Consider the following 19,120-nt stretch of genomic DNA (forward strand, 5'->3'; position numbering starts at 1 on the left):
TCCATCCAGTTTCTCTCATATAATGGGATAATGGAGACTGAAGGGAATTAAGTTCTTGGATTTGAAGCCATTGGCCTCTGCCTATTTACTGGTTTGAAGTGTTGGGGCAAGACTTGATTTACTTGGTTTCTTTTCCCAGTCCAAGATGATGACAGAGCTTTGTATAGAATTTGAGTTCTGGTGACACTCAGTCCAAGTCCTCATTCAGGAGAGGCTAAATGGAGACTAACTTTGTCTCTATACTGTAAGAATAAATGATCTCTTACTAAATTATAGAATCCTCAACTACTGTATTTACCTGCCAGACACTTGGTACCTTACTCCATAAAGACCCTTATTTCCTGTTTTATAAATTCTTGCTGTAAGTGTCCAGAATTACTTCAGAGTTGCTTTGAGGAAATTTTCATGGGCAACCCTCTGATGCTGTGATGAGCAGGGCGGTAATTACTGTAGCAGCTGGGAGAAAACAGATTTAAGGGCAGACGCAGCCCTGATGCTGCGCAGGAGCTGCTGCAGGGCGCTCTCCCTCGCAGGCAGCCTGGGAGGGGCAGGGCCCGCTCGGAGCAGCGGCGGCGCCTCAGGGCCGCGGTCCCCGCGCTCCCCCCGCCCGTCCGCCCGCGCTGCCCCGGCGGCGGGGCCGGAGCCTGCGCACTGCGGTGGGGAGCGGCCGCCCGGCCCGGCCCGGCCCTGCCCTGCCCTGCCTTGCCAGCCCCGCCCGGCCTCCTTCCCTCCTGCCCTGCCCGCCCGCCAGGCGTGACGCGGCCGGGGCCGCTGCCCCGCTCGCCGGCGGTGCCGAGGGGCAGCGGCGGCGCCGCGACACCGCCCCGCCCGGGTCCGCATGGGCCTGGCGGAGCCATGGCCGCCCTGTACCAGAGCGCGGACCCGTCCGCCTCGGCCTCGCCCAACAAGCTGCTGGCGCTGAAGGATGTGCGGCAGGTGAAGGAGGAGACTACGCTGGACGAGAAGCTTTTCCTGCTGGCCTGCGACAAAGGTACCCGCCCCGCCGCGCGGCCCGGCCCCCCTCGGCCGCTCGCCCTGCGCTGCCTCCCCGGCCCGCGGTGCGGTCCCGCCGTGCGGCTGCCAAGGGGCACCGCGGGGTCCGGGCCCGCCCCTCCCGCTGGCCCCTGAGCGGGAAGGGCGGCGCGGGGCCGGCTGCTCCGCGTTCGTGAGAGCGTTCGGTTTGTGTCGGAGGAATCTGGGAGGCGTTCGCTGTGAAAAGGGTCTCTTGAGTAGAGAGCTGCTGTAAAATTGATCTTATCTATACATCCCCAGGATAAGCGAGACCAATATGCTGCGATTTGCACCACTGGTGGCGGATGGGAAGACATTTGTCTTTCTAAAATACGCTGCTTGCTTTAAGCCTATATTTAGTTACCTCTGAGTCGAAACGTGGCCTTAAATCAAGCTGATCTTAAAAGGTCTGAAACGTTGGACTCCAGGGTATGCTTTTAATGATGTGCTGCCCGGCTCTGCGCGCTTGGGCCATGAGCAGGGCTGCCGGAGCTGCGGTGTTTGCTGGTGCTCGCCCGAGCTCAGGTTCGCCCACAGCCACAGGGCTGCTTCTGCACTGGCGTTTGCCGGCGAGCTCAGCAGTTTGCTCTGCGACTCCCGGTGGTGCGGTGCCTTTCATCTGCACAGCCCCTGAGTCTGTCCGCAACATCGGAGGAGCCATGGCTTTCTCTCTTTAAGTATAAACAGAGGTTCAGGGAGCTAAAAGGCTGCATAACAAGAAAAGTAACAAAACCCAGTTGTCTGTATAACAATTGGTTCAGTACTCTTGGTGTGTATTTTACTGTATTCTACATATACTTCTCTAAGTATTCTGCACTGAGATCTGTCTTGGTCGTGGTCTTCTGTGTTGTAAAGTAATTTGGTACCCTAGAGACAGTTTTGGAAAGCACCTGTGCTTTTGTGTGTGTTTGTTTTTAGGACTAAACTAAAGGGGTGGATTGACGTACATGTCCAGTGCTTTCCTGAAGAGACATTTCTTGAAATATCTTTCGTTTTCTCCCTGATGAGAGAATGCTTATTTATCTTGCCTTCTTTCTTGTCTGATACACTCAGTCGCTGTTGTCATCTGTGGAATAGTGTCTTGTTTGATGGTCACTGGTATTTAAAATGATCACATGTTTTTATTGCTTTATAATATGAAGTGATATCCCTGCCTTACTCCTGCAGGTGACTATTACATGGTTAAGAAACTCTTAGAGGAAAACAGCTCAGGTGAAATGAACATAAATTGTGTGGATGTGCTTGGACGAAATGCTGTTACTATAACGATTGAAAACGAAAACTTGGACATACTACAGCTGCTTTTGGATTATGGCTGCCAGGTATCCAACACACGTTATTAAAAATGTTCAGTGTAGTCATATGTTTTCTTTGTTAAGCTGTCAGAATTTGGACATAAATGCAGTCTGCCTTTTAGGCAGTAAATTTCCAGTAAATTGGAAAAAGTAATTGTGAAAGTGATTTCTTGTCACAAGTTGACTTTTCTAGTGCAATTTTATTGGCATGGCAAATGTAAAAGTAACATTTTCTGTGATGTTAGCAAGTTTGAGTTTTATTTGAAATGTTACTCCTGCTGCTGATATAATGCATATATTATCCTCAAGAAAAAAAGTACATGGTTTGAGTGCCTTATATTATAAAAGTGTAAAATGCAAAAATCCTTTTGGCTGTAGAGCGTATTAACTTTTTAAATGGTAACACAGAAAAATTCGCATTATATTAGTTGATTTTAAGTTAAGGCAAACATGCATTTCTGTGGTGTTTACTTGTTAGACTTGATCTGTGCTTGATGGCAGGGCAGTTTCCTACCAACAAGACTTCCTTAAATGTATGCAGCATCTCTGCTGCTGGTGGGAGAGGTGAAGCTGTGGTGGATTAAATATGTAAGACAGGGAAAGGTTAGTAACTTTTGTTACATTCTTTGATATTGGGCATGAATAAAAACCACAAGCTTTTCTGTACTTGAATTGGTGTTAGTAATAAAAGCTGTGTCTTTTTCTTTTATTTTTTTAAGTAAGAATCCAAATTTTTGGAAATGAATCAAGAAGAATAATATCATTTGTAGGGAAAATGAAAAGCTGCTTATCTCAGTGTGATAGAAGGTGCAGAAGTGGTTGGTTACCAGGCAAGATGGAAAAAGCTTATTTTTCTAGCTGTACTCCAGAATTACAAATGCAAGGCTGAAGTATCCCATATGCCTGAGCTGTGTTATATTAACACTTGCTTTTAATCTGTCTAATAGACCTGGTAAACTGGGTCTTTAAACTTAATTTTTTAAGTCTTCTGCATCATCTTTGCTGGAAAGTAATTTATTCAATTGCTTCCTCTTCTGTTGGTGCAGGGATGCAAATTGTCATTAATCCTGTGTGAACTCCTGCAATGGCAGCCTGAATTTGTATCCTGATCATATGCCTGGTGATAATACAGAACAACATTTTAGTACTTGGAAATTCAATTTTAAAAATGTATTTTTAAAATGCAGTTTGTCTTGAGTTTGTCTCTTTGTGCTGTTTAGGTTACCTCTGTTTTCACATATGATTTGTTTTCTTTATGTAGTCCTCGGATGCACTTTTGGTGGCTATTGACTCAGAAGTGGTGGGAGCTGTTGACATTCTACTTAATCACCGACCTAAACGATCCTCCAGGCCAACCATTGTGGTTAAGTGTTGTGACTCCTTGATTTTTGGTTGGGGCTGTGAAGGCTATTGCTTTTTTGAGTATCTGTAGTGTTTAAAACAATGTTCTTAAATTCTGCTTCTGTAAGGTGATCAAATCTGGACACCAGGGATTATTTTTGTAACCTCTTTTGTCTTGAAAGATGACATACATGATTTTGCTTTATCACCTGAGGAATCCAGTGGCTTTACACCTGCCAAACACATGCTAGTTCAGAAGAGAAAAAACCTAGTGGTTATAAATATTTTCTAGTAGTCTATTTGCAAGGTAGTTAGCAGCCTTGACTTACAAGCTCTTTATTCATGTATTGAAACTTCATAGATTTTCAGAGCAAATCTATAAACATCAGACCTTCACCTTGAAATTAAGCAAATGAAGCTTGCCTTGTCAATGCTTTAGTACCAAAAACTTCTGAAAACACGAGGTGGAGGCAGGGAAGGAATATTTTCTGCACATTCAGGATGTTTTTCTGCACTTCAGTAGTAAATACAATTTTTTTTTTACAAACTAGAGCAAAATAACAATTTCTAATATCTTGTGTGTATTGGAAAAATAGGCAGTATTTCTGTGTAAATAAAGTAGAAAAGTATCTGGGTTTGTTACTCTTTTTTAGTATTTATCTGACAGGTGTTTGAATGTTGTTACATATTTTCCTTTCTGTTCATGTTATGAAACACTGGAAAGTATTTTGAAGGAGAAATTCTTGATTGAACAGTCAAAAACCCCCTTACATGCAGTAGAACTGTAGGTAATAAATTTAGATACTTCCTACATTTTTTTCCAGAAATTAATGGAACGCATTCAGAACCCAGAGTACTCAACCACCATGGATGTGGCACCAGTAATTTTAGCTGCTCATCGTAACAACTATGAAATTCTCACTATGCTGTTGAAGCAAGATATATCATTACCCAAACCTCATGCTGTGGGCTGCGAGTGCACCCTGTGCACTGCCAAGAACAAAAAAGATAGTCTGCGACATTCCAGGTAACACTTTGCAGTCATGAGCCACAAAAAAAGATTCTTCATTCTCTGGCATTACCTGGGTCACATTCACTATGTTTCCTTTTTCTTTTTAAGGTGAAGTTTATGAGTGGATTCCTTTAATATATTGTAGCTCTTATTGTGAGAGGTGGTAGTTCTTGGGCATGAGTTGTGCCTGAAAAGGCTGGTGGGAGGCAGTGGCTTTTTTCCATGTTGGCTTTATACTTTTAGTCACTGTGCATAGTCACTGTGTGCCTTTCCTTTCTAGCAGGTGTGCCTCAAACATTCCAGCTACCTTTGACTTGGGGACATAGGGACTATGCAAATAAAATTCTTCTCAAAAGTTATTTGAGTTTTTGGTATTGAGCCTACCACAGGCCATAGACACATTGTGGTATCCATCCTATTCCCCATATCATTAACTTCAGAATGAGAAGAGATGTCAGGGTATCCAAAGCAGACATACAATAGAAATATTTGAGGTAGCAGCTCTTAATTTAATCTAGAAATTCTGCTGATGTACTTATAACAGTGGAAGTAGTGATGAAAAGAAGAGGGAACCAGTTTGGCTGATTTTGGATACTTAAGGGTTCTAAATATGTCATGTATCTTTCAGGACATAATGCAGTTAATGCTTGTAGTGTCTGATTTTAAAAAAACAAATTGTTTTGTCTTTCAGCTGGCCATTTTAGGCAAACCTTTGAAACAAGTTCTGGTTTGAAGCTGCTAATGAAATTAAACATCTTTGTTTTGTTTGCTGTTCTTTTGTCACAGGTTTCGTCTTGACATTTATCGGTGTTTGGCCAGTCCTGCCTTAATAATGTTGACAGAGGAGGATCCAATCCTAAGAGCTTTTGAACTTAGTGCAGACTTGAAAGAATTAAGCCTTGTTGAGGTTGAGTTCAGGTAGGAATTGAAAACACAAATCAGTTTTAATATTTTTATGTAATTACAGGTGTAGAAATATGTTTGCATTAGAAAAAGTTTATTCTTCATTTTGTGTAAGTGGAGTGTTTAAACTGATAATTAGACATAATAAGTTACGTTGTATAATTTATGCCTCCTTAGTAGCCATTTTGACAATTTAATTACTTAAAATCCTTTTAGGTATAGACATTTTAATGTGTGTAGTTGCACCAACAGCTCAAATTTCAGCTCTACTCTGCAAAAATAAACAGAAATTATGCTAAATGCTGACTTACTTGGAAATTATACACCTATTAATCATACCAATATCTCATTAGTACTCTGCACTTTTTCTCTGTATCAGGGTAGAAATATGCAATACCTTGTTTGTACTGACCTGACTCCTGTTGGGAGTTGTTTTGGGTATTGTTTTACTTTGCTCATTATAAGACTTTGAAGAGTGCATAAGTGTATATATTTAAAACAGGCATATGTGTGTAGAAGACTTCATGCTGAAAATGCTCTATATGATGAACTAATGCTCAGTGTAATTTCATGTTTAAACAATGCAGATTTTGTAACATGCCAGCACAAAAGCTTTCCAAGAATGTGAAAGCAAGTGTTTATATAAGGTAAAATTCTACTTTCCTAAATATGTGAATTTTCTAAAAATGTGAATTTTCTGCATTTTAGCTGCCTATCTTTCTTAATAAGAGTTCAATTGTTGCATTTTTGTGATACAGCGTGGCATTAAAATGGACTGTGTGCAAGGTGAGACAAGGAAATCATGTGGTTTCTTTTCATGTGTTTAGTACATTAATACATAATATTTAGTGAACAGATTTTCGTTTTCAGATGACAGGAATAAAGCAAAACCCCAAACAATTTCCTGTCCAATTGGAAAGTCCAAGTGATTACTAACCAGTGCCATATTTTGTGACAAATACACTTTCTCATGTCCTGGAAATAACTCTAATCTTTAACTCTGTGTATGGACCTCATGACATAGAATTTGTATACTGTAAGTGTGTGTGCCACATTTTCTCTAGTGATCTTGCAAGCTAAACAGAAATGGAGTTGTTTGTATGTTACATGGTGAAAACTACTCAGAGTCGTCTTAGGAATGCCTGGACCTTGACATAGGACTTCTGGAGTGGTTTCTTTTAATTTGTCTCAACATAACATACAATCCCAGCCAAAAATGGCTAGTTTGTGATTGAATGGAAAATCCAGGATCAGTGTAATAGTACATACTGCTTCTGTGTGTTTCAGAAATGATTATGAGGAGCTCGCTCAGCAGTGCAAAACCTTTGCTAAAGATTTACTTGCACAAGCCCGGAATTCCCGGGAGCTGGAAGTGATTCTGAATCACACCTCCAGTGATGAGCATGTAGACAAGCGAGGATTGTTGGAGGAGAGGATGAACTTAAGCCGCTTGAAACTTGCAATCAAGTATAATCAAAAAGAGGTTTGTTTTTGCAGTGACTCGATAGACTTCCCATATTGTATTTTGTTAGTAATTAATTACTGTGTTGTTCTGCCTCTGGATACAGTAGTGGAAATAAATTTGCAGGAGTTGGTTATAGAAGAGATGGTAATACACAGGTATCAGTATGTGAAACAAGGATGTTTAAGATATTGAGGGATTCTTCGGTGTTTACTGTGGAGAGGAACGTAGTATTTTCTGTATTGAAGTATAGGCCACTGCTTTTTTATGAACAGCTCTGGTAGTGGTAATTATTTATTCAGTTCCTCATTAAATCCTTGCCTAGAGAGGCATGGATCCTTAGGTGCCAAACATGATTTATCATCTTCTCACTGGTCATTAACTGTTCAGCTTTGTCTCAGGCCTTGCCTGTGCTGTTCAGTAATTAGGTTGGACCTGTGCTGGTATAACTGAATAGCCCCTCTGTTCCAGAATAGCAGCACTTCTTATGCCATCAATATGCAACTTCCTCCATGCAGTAGGTTATTGTAATTTTTGTCCCTTCATAAATTATAATTTTTGTCCCTTCTAGTTTTCTGTGCTGGAACGCAAGTAGATATTTGTGGGATTCTAGTACAAGGACCAAGGACAGAGTGGAATTTTCCTTTTCATGCAAAATCCATTTTTAGTTAGTATTTGCAAAATGAATTATGTAACTCTGTCTGTTCTACGTGTCTAGGCTTAAACTGTTTGTGAAACTGTTGAAATACATAGCATTTCAAAGTCATAAGCTGTAGCTCTGGTGGAATGCCCTGCAACCAGCATTACACATTTCTGGCCTGCATTCATCAAGCACACTGAAGTATTTCAGTGTTCTTCTGGGTTTGAGCGTAGCTTGCTGTTTCTAGAGGGCTTAGAAAATAACAACTTTTTTGTGTGGTATACATATAGTTACAAAATTAATTTTAATGATGCAACTTAGTAATGTGTGTGAAGAAACCTGAGAGTGATTCCTTGTTTGTTTCTCCCCCTCCTTCCCCCCAGTTTGTTGCCCAGTCCAACTGCCAGCAGTTTCTCAACACGGTGTGGTTTGGGCAGATGGCCGGCTATCGGCGCAAGCACACCTGCAAGAAGATCCTGACTGTTCTGATGGTTGGCATTTTCTGGCCAGTTCTGTCCCTCTGTTACTTGTTAGCTCCTAAATCTCGAGTAGGTCGAATAATTCACACTCCTTTTATGAAGTTTATTATTCATGGAGCTTCATATTTCACATTTCTGTTATTACTTAATTTGTACTCGCTTGTCTACAATGAGAATAAGAAGAATACAATGGGACCAGCCCTTGAGAGAATAGACTATCTTCTGATAATATGGCTTATTGGTAGGTATGATTTGAGGGGATTGGATGACAGTTGCTAAATATATAAAAAATATATGCTAAATATATTTAAAAATGCCAGTTTGGTGGTACATCAGCAATAAGTAATAACTCAGTCTTTCATGACCAGTTCTATAATGCTTGGTTGGAAAAGTAGTAAATAACAAAATGTGGAGTTTCTGCACAGTTGGGATGAGGTTTAAAGATAAAAGTATATATGTTATGTGTGTTTATGTATGCATGCTCCAGCTTACAAACAGATTGGAGGTGTGCATTTACCTCATGATTGTTTCAAAACACAAAAACAAGTATTGTTTTCCCATGTTATAGTTTGCTATGTCATTGTCACCAGTTATCATAACTGTACCAGAAGGCTGCATGTCACTTCTGGTTGATGCAGCAGAGGGAGCACAGGTATTATATTTGTTGAGGTCTCAAGAACTTTAGGTTGAAGGTTCTTAACTTTTACTTTGTTTTTGGTTGTCTGGCATGCGATTGTTTTCACATTAAAGTTTATCTTTCTTAATGTAAGATAATTAGATATGTATTGTTTGTTTAATTGGGCTTGTAAAAAGCAGTGATATGGTAAAAAATAACACAGTTTTTATTTAAGTAATTCTGAGTGTGATTTATTTGATGTTTTAGGGTGAGAGGATTTTTGTGTAATAATGATTCCTTTCACCATTGAGCCATATTAAAACTGTGGAGCAGTTCTTGCAGATTTTGGAAATATGTAGTATCCCACACACAAAGACAGGCAGGTCTTAAAAGAAACTTGAAAACTTCAAATTTTGAGTACAAGTCAGATTCCTCCATTCCTTTGAAATTAAATATTACAATTTTATACATTCTTTTGTTCCATCAAGTCTAATGACAAAGTGTGTCATTGAGTGGTCTTGGTAATTTTAATTAAAGGCTATAGAAATATATTTTTTCTGCATATAATACTGTAATGTGGATTTCAAATAGGATTTAAAATCTAAGCAAACACAGTCATTAAAATAGGTTTATTTTTCACATCATTGAATCTCAAGTTTTTTAATAGTAATTGCATTTATAGCTTAAATGTTTATTTGTAATGACATTATATTGATTCCTTGAAAATAGCCTAAGTTGATTAAGAACATATTTAGAAAATATTCTGCAAAATCAACTGGAATCAAAATAATCAAGTAACGAGGGTTCAGTTACATTATTGAATTCCACAATCTCATTAAAATACTCCCTAAAAATCACTGTCAAAATGGCCACAGCAGAATTTGTTACACTTCAGGCTAGTAACAAGTTTTGTGTTGTTCTGGATGGACTTTCAAAATCATGAATACAGTTTTCTTCCATGGGAAAATAAAGCAACAGAACTCCAATTCCTATGTTTGTAAATATCATCATCTTCTCTATTTCCTTTTACTGATTCTGCAACAAATTCAGTGTAAAATACATAGTGATCATATGTAAAGCAATACCTGTTCAGTGCAATGGCTTCACTTCCCTGGGTTTTATTTTTTCCCTGCAGGAATGGTGTGGTCAGATGTTAAGAGGCTCTGGTATGATGGTTTAGAAGATTTTTTAGAAGAGTCCCGCAATCAGCTTAGTTTTGTCATGAATTCCCTGTATTTGGCAACTTTTGCCCTCAAAGTCGTTGCCCATAACAAGGTGAGCACCAATCTCCATAGACCAGAGCTCCCCTGGGGCTGACTGAGCAGGTGTGGTTTTAGTGCAAAATACCTGCAGATGTGTTCCACGTGGTGTGCTAGAAGCAGGGAGTTGTGGTGCAGTGTACAACATCAGTAACAGCCTGGGATTGGGGTGCAGTGTGGGCTTTGGGCTGAAATGCTCTGTGTGGGACAGGCCATGGAGGTGGCAAGACAAGGGTGACAAGGAGGTGACAAGACCTCAGGTCTTGTTGCACCTTGTTCTTCAAAGTGTCGTTGATCAGGGCAAATGGGAGTTAGAAAACACATCAGGACATGTCCAAGTACTTGGAAACCCCAAGCAGAGCTACTGTCTTCTTGTAGGAGCTGGCTGGTCTTCCAAATGGCTTGGTTTTTGTTTAGGGAAATGCATCTCATCAGACTGGGCACTTGAGCTTGCCTGACTCCATTCAGTACTATGCAGAAAGCCAATAGTATTCTCTGTGTTTGGATTGCCTAGTGCATTTTTGTTATAGAAAGTTTTATTTAGCTTTTGATAACATATACTCAAATGTCATAAGTGGTGGGTTTTTAATTGGTTTTTGCTTGGTGGGGTTTTTTTGGTTGGGGTTTTCTTTGGTAGTAAGGATAAAAAACCATAGAGGAGCCTTCTCTTGTCTCTATGAAAAGCCAGCTGGATTTGATTGAAAATACAAGTTTTGAAAATGATCATTGCCATTCTGTTGCATGTGTTGTTAACCACACAGCACATGGCAAACTGCCAGACCAGTTGAATGTGAATGTTACAGCAAAATCCAAGCCAGTGCAGTAGCACCATTATTGTGTCTTGAAAACTGCAAGTTGACAGCTGTCTGGCATTTTGAAGGAAAATAAACTGCTTCATTTCTTCCCAGCTTGGTGTTTGGCTCATTTTCCTATCCTAGCATTGATTCAGAGGCTGGTAATTGTTTGGAATGGAAGGCTCCATTTCTTGGAAGAAAAATAGAGAGAATGCCACATTGGGCTGCTTTCCCAGCTATTTGCTTTGCAACCAGCATGTCTGTAATAGTAGTTCCTTTGCTGAGATAAGACCCATTGTTGCCAATTTAAATTGTAACCCTTTTGAACATGCAGGACTCCTGTGCTATACAATAGGCATATAATGGGGAGTTTTCCCCTTTTATATGTCCAAATTTATTTTTATAGTTTATAAATCATATGGAAAACCAAGTAAAAATGTTCAGTTTGCATCTTAGGTCCATTATAGGGCCCAAAGGTGTAAGAAATAAAGGAAGTCTCTGTAACAAAAGGATTTGTACACGTGCAGTTGCAGTGTGCAGCAAAATACTTGCTCTGTTTCTTGTCATCTTTGTGTAGCACACTTTTGGGTGTTATTATTAAGCAGCTCAGAGTTCCTTGGTTTTTGAATGTCCATTTTGAGACAGCAGAAGCTGGTAATATAAATGCTGAATGTTCTCAGCCAAACCAAAAGTTAGGAATCTGTGGATATTCCCTGAATAAGTTGAATAGTAGTACTTAGTGGATAATACATCAAGCAGCAATTTACTTGTGACTCCCATTCTCTGTAGCCATTCATAAGATCTGTTGAAGGACCCTCAAGTCATAAGTCTTTCCAAAACTGTTTAAGATCAGCTGTCACCATGTAGCAATTGCACGTGTACCTTGGTTTTCTTTGTAGCATCTCAATATTGGTTTTGACTGAGGCCTGTTATACAAGGCAATGCACATGTTTATATAATAAAGTTCCCAAGTCCCTGTTTCAATAGACCGTGCAAACAGAGTAGAAGTGAAAGCAGAACAGAGGAGTAAATGGTTTGAACAAGTGAGTGACAGAGTGAGGTGTTCAATTTAAATTCTCTAAATTCTGGCTCCCTCTGGAATGGCTTTTAAAATGCCTTTGTCTGAAAGAGGTATGACACCTATGAGTGACAGATGTTAATTTATTTTATGCTCTTGCCTGTTTTGGAAGTAGAAGTAGGGAGAGGTGTATGGGTACATTTCTGTATTTATAATGTTAGTGATGTCAACTTGTCTTTTTTTATGTTGCAGTTTCATGATTATGCTGAAAGGAAGGACTGGGATGCATTCCATCCTACCCTAGTGGCAGAAGGGCTTTTTGCCTTTGCCAATGTTCTTAGTTACCTGCGTCTCTTCTTCATGTACACAACCAGCTCCATTCTGGGACCACTCCAGGTGAATATCAGTACTGTTTGAAAAAATATTAAACATAATTTGCTATTAAGAGTCTTATTTAAAATAGGAAAAAAGGTTAAAGTAAGAAAGTGAAAAGTAGAAAGAAATGATACTGCATTGAAGTTTGATTTTTTTAAATTAATCTCTTGTGTAAAACATACTGATTCAGATGGGAAAAGGTAAGAAGAAGAGTGAAAGACTTTGTGTAGTTCAGTTAGGGTATTTTTCCATGATAGCTGTACCTATACTGTCTTTTTTGTTTTCATCTGTTCTAAGCATAACATACCAGCTAAGTTTCCACAGTTTGGAAGGTAAAAGGATTAGGTTCTTTCTGCAGTTTTATGCAAATAATTGCCTTAGCTTCTTATTTCTAAAGAGATAGATGAGTAAGTGTGTAGCAAGGAAGAGTAATCAAAAGCCTTTCTGTTTATGTCTGTGATCTCATTAAAGTTGCACCTCAAGTTATGCAAATTGCTTTTGTTTGAAAAATACAAATCTGTCTAGAGTATTGAAATACTCACCTATTTATTGGCAGTTATAAGAAGGGAGAACAGGTTTCTTCTTACTTGGTATTTGTTGGAGCCTTCTGGTAATGATGACAGTAAAACCTCCCACATTTTAATTATCTAATTTTCTGTTACACATTTTAAATGGAAATGTACTTGCACACTTTGAAAAAAGTACTGAAGTCTTGGTGTTGCATTAAGTGTTAGGGTTGTACAAATTGATTAAACACTGAAGTCTCTCCACATTTTAAAGAGATTCACTGTTTAATGTGCATGTTTATTTATGTACTAGATCTTTCACAAGTTTTTTATTAGGAGGCTGTGTTGTGAAATTTTCCAAGTAAATAAAAACAGTCAACAGTCGCCCCATTCAGAGGTGCACAGGAGCTTACGTTATTACTGCTGGCCAGTAGGGCTGGTGCAACAACTCTTACAGTATTTTCTGAAAGTAGGTCACCAAGTTCAGATGGTGGTAATCAAATATGGGATGGAAACCCAACAGTGGGGGGCAGGGGAAGGCAGCTACTGTGTTCTCTTGGTTCTTAGAGTTATTTTTAAGCCTTCAGTTACTTGACTCATAGGCTAATAAAACCTGTAATAATCCAGATTTGTAAATTGGCTGTGTGGGGTGGATTTTATTATTAACAGAAGATAGAATAGTAGATGAGATAATTAGATTTCAAGTGCTTAGAAGTTGTAAATACTTAGAGAGGGAAAGCATCAATCTATGAAGAAAGCAACTGGCATTTGGGATGGGTTGTTACACTCTCTTCCAAACAAAATAGTTTTGGGCATTTTGCACTTTTTGTGCATTCCTATTTCATCTACTTTGTCTCTCTCTTGGCAGGAACCATGTGTTAAAGGGAAAATGTTTTGTTGTTGGGATTTGGGTTGGGTTTTTTTCATTGAAGGGTCAGATGTGATGAAACAGTTTGATGGGGAGTACAGTGATCCTCTGAGCAAACATGCACAGAATTGGTGCAGAGCTCTGCCCACAGCTGCAGAATCTCCATGGCCATTACAAACTGTACAGACTCTGAATGTGCTGTGCTGCAGGAGGTACTTGGTGAGTTTCCAGCAGCAAAGGAGGGGCAGGAATTCATCTTCAGTGAAGCTGTACTTGCAAAATCTGGCAATTGTGTTACAGTTCTGGACTGTGAGTTGGTACATATTTTGATTCATATAGGACTGGGCTTTCCACACACTGATTTATATAGATTAGATCCACCCAATCCCACATTACATATATTTGCATTCTTTATAATGGTACACTGTTCTGAAGAAGTTTGTAAGAAGACTAATTAAATTATATAAATAGTTTATGCTGTGTCTTTGTAAAAATTTGGGCTTATGTCAAAAGCAAATCAAGGTCTTTCCTGTGTTGGAAAAAATCACAAGCATATGATTGGGTTTTTTTAAAGGTGCTGTGTTTCTAATGTTGCAAAGTTCTGTATAGGATATTTTGAATTGGAAACTAATGATCCGAATTTACTGTCACACCTTGTATGCTTTATCCTTCAATTTCTGTGTGTCTACACATGTGTTTATTTAAAATCATACATAAAATGTACAGTGAGCTAATTTTGTATTTTGCAGATGGGCTTTTGTATACTGCTTTTTTTTTAAATTAGTGATAAATTATTCCAAATGTTTTGATTAATTCAGTGTTCTTCTAAGTGTTTTCTTATATTTCTATGATGGCATTTATGGTCAAATCCATTTCATTTACTGCTTTTGTCTGTTGACCTGTGAGTTCCTTATTACCATTGGCATTGCAAATAAGTAACAAGGTGTACATGCTATTGCTTATGGTTACTTGGAGGATATTAATTTTCCAAGTGATGTTAAAATTACTTACATATTCTTTTTAATATTTAGAATTTTTCTCTGAAAAACAATACAAGGTTATCTCCTGACTTTAAGATCTGTTTAGCATATCAAAATTTAACTTAAGTATTTAAAATGTAAGTAGATTTTTTTTGTTGCTCAAAGGCTGAAGGAGAAAACACAAATAAAAATAACTACATGTTTTACTAAAATTAGAAATAAATCTATTTCACAGATTTCAATGGGGCAGATGCTACAAGATTTTGGAAAATTTCTGGGCATGTTTCTTCTTGTCTTGTTCTCATTCACAATTGGATTGACCCAACTTTATGATAAAGGATTTACTGTAAATGAAGAAAAGGACTGCGCGGGCATTTTCTGTGAACAGCAGAGCAACGACACATTCCATTCGTGAGTTTGAGATCTTGAAATGACTGTATTGTATTAGCCTTTAATCCCTAGTAATTAAACAGAACCAGAATTAAAAATCAGAATTACTGGATTTTTTCACTGATCTTGAATTGATGTTTAACACTTCTGGTGTTTCCCTAACCAGATTTTTCCCTTGTTTCTGTAGGTTTATTGGTACATGTTTTGCTCTCTTCTGGTACATATTCTCCCTGGCACATGTTGCAATCTTTGTGACACGTTTCAGCTACGGTGAAGAATTGCAGTCTTTTGTGGGTGCTGTTATTGTTGGGACCTACAACGTGGTGGTTGTGATAGTATTAACAAAACTCCTTGTGGCAATGCTTCACAAAAGTTTTCAGCTGATAGCAGTAAGTGGTGTCTGATTAATTACCAATTACCTGTATCTTTGGATTTTACACAAATTTCTTCCTATGGTGTGTAAACTCATGGTCTGTAGACCTCATGGATGAGCTCTGTCTGTGAACTCATATTTTTCCTTCAAATAAGAACTTTTTATTTGCTTTGATTAAAAAGAAATTGTCATTTCCATGTTGAATATGTATAGGGCTTTGGCCCACTGGGAATTGATTACTTTCTTGATACAATGGCTGTTCAAATGCTGATTTTGATATGTGTGGTGCTTTGGCATTTGATCTGGGTATTGATCTATACCTTCAGATTGTTATACTAGGAATTGAAGAAAGATGTACTTAAGTATTTAATATTAGAATATTCAAGCAAACCTATGTAATCTATCTATTCAAATGCTATATAATCAAAATTAAATAATGGCCAGTTTTTCAGGTATGAACAAACTAAACTTAGAAAATAACCTATTAATATTTCTGTTTCTTTTCTCTGTTAATGTTTCTGATGTTTCAGAATCATGAAGATAAGGAGTGGAAGTTTGCTCGTGCCAAGCTTTGGCTTAGCTACTTTGATGATAAATGCACGCTCCCCCCACCCTTTAATGTTATTCCCTCTCCCAAGACCATTTGTTACCTTTTCAACAGTCTCAGTAAATGGATCTGCTCTCATACATCAAGTGGCAAAGTGAAACGTCAGAACAGCCTCAAGGTGAGGAATGATTGGGCAAGCTCTGAGCTCTGCAGCAGGAAAGGTGCTGCTTACTGAAATGAAAACACAGATTGCTGCATGAAGCTGCCTGTCAGAAGGTGAATGCTACTAAGAGAAATAGGAACTGCAGAATTATAGGTGTTGCATTCAAGATAAATAAGTGTTACTTATTTCTACTTAAGTAAGATTTTATTAACTTTCTGGTTTGGAAATTTCAACCCACTTCCCTCCAACTCCCAATTCCCCCAGAAATAGTCTGAAAAAAAATGCTTTGATTGAATGAAAACACACAGAAACCTCAAGGAAGTATGTGCTAATCTCAAAAATGGTGAGGTTAGAATATTCTTTGGAGAAGGTAATTGGTTTTAAACATATTACAGAAGTGTCAGAATAAATAACCAAAAAAGATCACTGAAGCCTGTCATTGTTAGGGAAGGGATTTTTTGTTTGTTTATTTTATAAACATTTTCTGTACCCTGCAATTTTGCATACTAATTTTGCATCTTCTTGCTGATGAAAATAGTGCTAAATAAACAATTTCAAGCACTTTATGGAATTTGCACTGAGAGACATTCAGGGTTATAGAAGTGTTGATTGCTCACAGAACAATTAACCAAGCCAGGTAGATAAAAATTTTCAGTTTTGCTGGTACAGAAGATTATAATTTAATGTGGATTTTGTGGATAATTTATATGTGTTGTATATTTGTGTACATCAGGATGTGTTTAAAAAATAGCTTTGTTATTTTGTTCACGTTTCTTCTCTGTAGGATTGTATACAGGCTTTAAGGCTCAAAAATCACTTCCATAGTAAATATGTTATGTTTGTTTAAAGGAATGGAGAAATCTGAAGCAGAAGAGAGATGAGAATTACCAAAAGGTGATGTGCTGCTTAGTCCACCGTTACTTGACTTCCATGAGACAGAAGATGCAGAGTACGGATCAGGCCACTGTGGAGAACCTCAATGAACTGCGGCAGGACTTGTCAAAATTCCGCAACGAAATGAGAGACCTGCTCGGCTTTCGAACGTCCAAATATGCTATGTTTTATCCAAGAAACTAAGACCTAACTTTTGAACAAAAGGTGTGTGTGCTTTTAAATACCCATAGGTGAAAGCGTTGACCTAATTATGTTGCCAGATCACATAGGCAAGATTATTGCACAAAAATACATTGAAAATGCGTTTGTGTGAGTTGCAGCTTGGTGCCCAAGTGGTCAAAGTGAATGCAAAAACAGATACACTAATTTTCTTAATCTCCTAATCTTGGTGTGTATATAAAATTTGTATATAGGAGTTTTTAAATGTTCCTCAAACTGTCTGTGGCTGTCAGGAGTTAGAGCTTCAGAACTAGCACAACGTGTTTCTTTCTTCTATTTTTGCCGTTTATTCTTTTTTTGATACTTGTTTTTCAAGTTATGGGAGAAGATAGGCTTTTTAAAATGAAAATCCAGCCTGTTTATTTTTAATAGAAAAGTCAGATAAAGAATAATAGAAAATTTCCAGCACAGTTGGAAATGATGTATGACTGTAGGTTACAGTGCATGTGAAGACTGTATGGCTCTGAAAGAGGCAGTTCTAGTTTTGTACGATAACACTGACTGTAAATTAACATTTCTAGAATACAGGAAAGCAAATCATCAAGACTTTTCACTTTTATGGGAACATTGACATTTTGAACACAAAATAGACCAACCATTTCTTGAATGTTTATGGTTATGTGTAAGACAATCACACCCTGCTTGGATTTTTCAGCAGTGCCTCAGTAGTATATTTTAATATACATGTTAGGATTGGGAACAGAATTTAAAAACTAATCTGTGAACATTTAATGTTTAGTATCTTGGGTTTTTAAAACCTAGATAAATTATGTGAATTATTAAAACCTGTGATTTCATGAGAATGAGGTGAAGCACATGAGTGCTATTGTTTGCAGTGCTGAACAATTCCTGTACACCATTCTACTCTTCTTTCTGTGAGGTCATTGAGTCTTGTCATTGCAGAGATGTACTTTAGAAGGGTCTGCTTGACACAGGTTTTACATATCCTACTTTTAAATTTGGTTTGCTCTTTTCCTGTTTTTTTACCAGAATTGCTGCCAAGCTAGACTTTTTTTTTATGTCAGGTAAAATGTGTTTTCTGAAAATAGTTTATCTGACTTTGCTTACAATGGACAGTAAGGGCTTTGTGGATTTTCTGTGCTAGAGGGTCCTATATGGCTTTATATGCTTATATATAATTCAAGCTGATAAACTGTAACTGAGAAATGTGAGATTCCTGTATTTTTAATTACAAATTAAGTATATTTATGACAGCTAAAGGACTGATGGGCAGTTTTGCTGTTATGGTGCTCTTCTGAAATGGTTGTGTGTCCAGAAGGCGCAGGTAGCCATTGTGGTCTTTGACTGCAGTTGATTTTGGGAGATTGACAGAGTGAGGGCTTACATGAATGTTTACTTTTCTGAAGGAATTCTTATAAAACTCTTTCTTGTAAAGGTAATATATTTTCCATACTATGAAATTATGTATTTCTGAGCTAGGTTTTAATACTCTGCTTTCAGAAGTGTTAGAGTATAGAGGGATTTTGATCTGTGTTGGCTTTTCATGGGAATAGGAAGTTAACCTCCTGGTTCAAAGCAAAGAGGATCTCTGAGTTTTGTATTTGAACTGAGATCTCATGTTTGAATAATGCACCAACATAAAAACCATGTGCTGTGTATGTTATGTATATTCAAGAAAGGAAGCAAATAAAAGCTCTTTGAAAAATACAGTTGTATTAATATTTGTCATATTGCAAACATATTACATCAGTTACCACACTGAAAGGATTTTTTTTTGTCATGTTGAGGTAGTAAGTTTAAGGAAGGTAGCTGGTGTCAATGTGTTACTGCCTTTTTCCTTCAGACCCATCCTGTTTGGTTCAGTGAAATGGCTTCATGCAGCACCAGGGAGTGCTGCTGGTTCCAGACCAGCTGGGTTGGACCCTGGATGCACCAGTAGCTGTTTGGCACTGGGAGGGTTAGTTCTGAGAACTGGGGGTGTTGGCAGTGAATGAATTTCGTACATTGAGCAGAG

At 38.3% G+C, this 19,120-nt stretch overlaps 1 protein-coding gene across 1 annotated transcript; it reads left to right on the forward strand.

Moving 5' to 3' along the window:
* The first annotated feature begins 749 nt into the window (after positions 1-749).
* On the forward strand, positions 750-18,813 carry TRPC1 (transient receptor potential cation channel subfamily C member 1). Its single transcript, XM_036388792.2, has 13 exons — positions 750-991; positions 2,179-2,333; positions 3,568-3,669; positions 4,472-4,674; positions 5,446-5,577; positions 6,850-7,045; positions 8,048-8,384; positions 9,895-10,034; positions 12,083-12,226; positions 14,795-14,970; positions 15,137-15,338; positions 15,853-16,047; positions 16,882-18,813. Exons 1-13 carry the CDS (start codon positions 856-858, stop codon positions 17,107-17,109), a joined length of 2,346 nt encoding a protein of 781 aa, XP_036244685.1. The 5' UTR covers positions 750-855; the 3' UTR covers positions 17,110-18,813.
* Positions 18,814-19,120: the final 307 nt, after the last annotated feature.

Source organism: Molothrus ater, chromosome 10 (genome assembly GCF_012460135.2).
Source record: "Molothrus ater isolate BHLD 08-10-18 breed brown headed cowbird chromosome 10, BPBGC_Mater_1.1, whole genome shotgun sequence".
NCBI lineage: Eukaryota > Metazoa > Chordata > Aves > Passeriformes > Icteridae > Molothrus > Molothrus ater.

What these genes read in the sequence shown, in the direction of transcription:
- TRPC1 (XM_036388792.2), top strand. Translation starts at nt 856, where the DNA reads ATGGCCGCCCTGTACCAGAGCGCGGACCCGTCCGCCTCGGCCTCGCCC. An exon ending in CCTGCTGGCCTGCGACAAAG is followed by an intron (nt 992 to 2,178) that starts GTACCCGCCCCG and finishes TTACTCCTGCAG; the next exon opens with GTGACTATTACATGGTTAAG. An exon ending in AAAGTTTTCAGCTGATAGCA is followed by an intron (nt 15,339 to 15,852) that starts GTAAGTGGTGTC and finishes CTGATGTTTCAG; the next exon opens with AATCATGAAGATAAGGAGTG.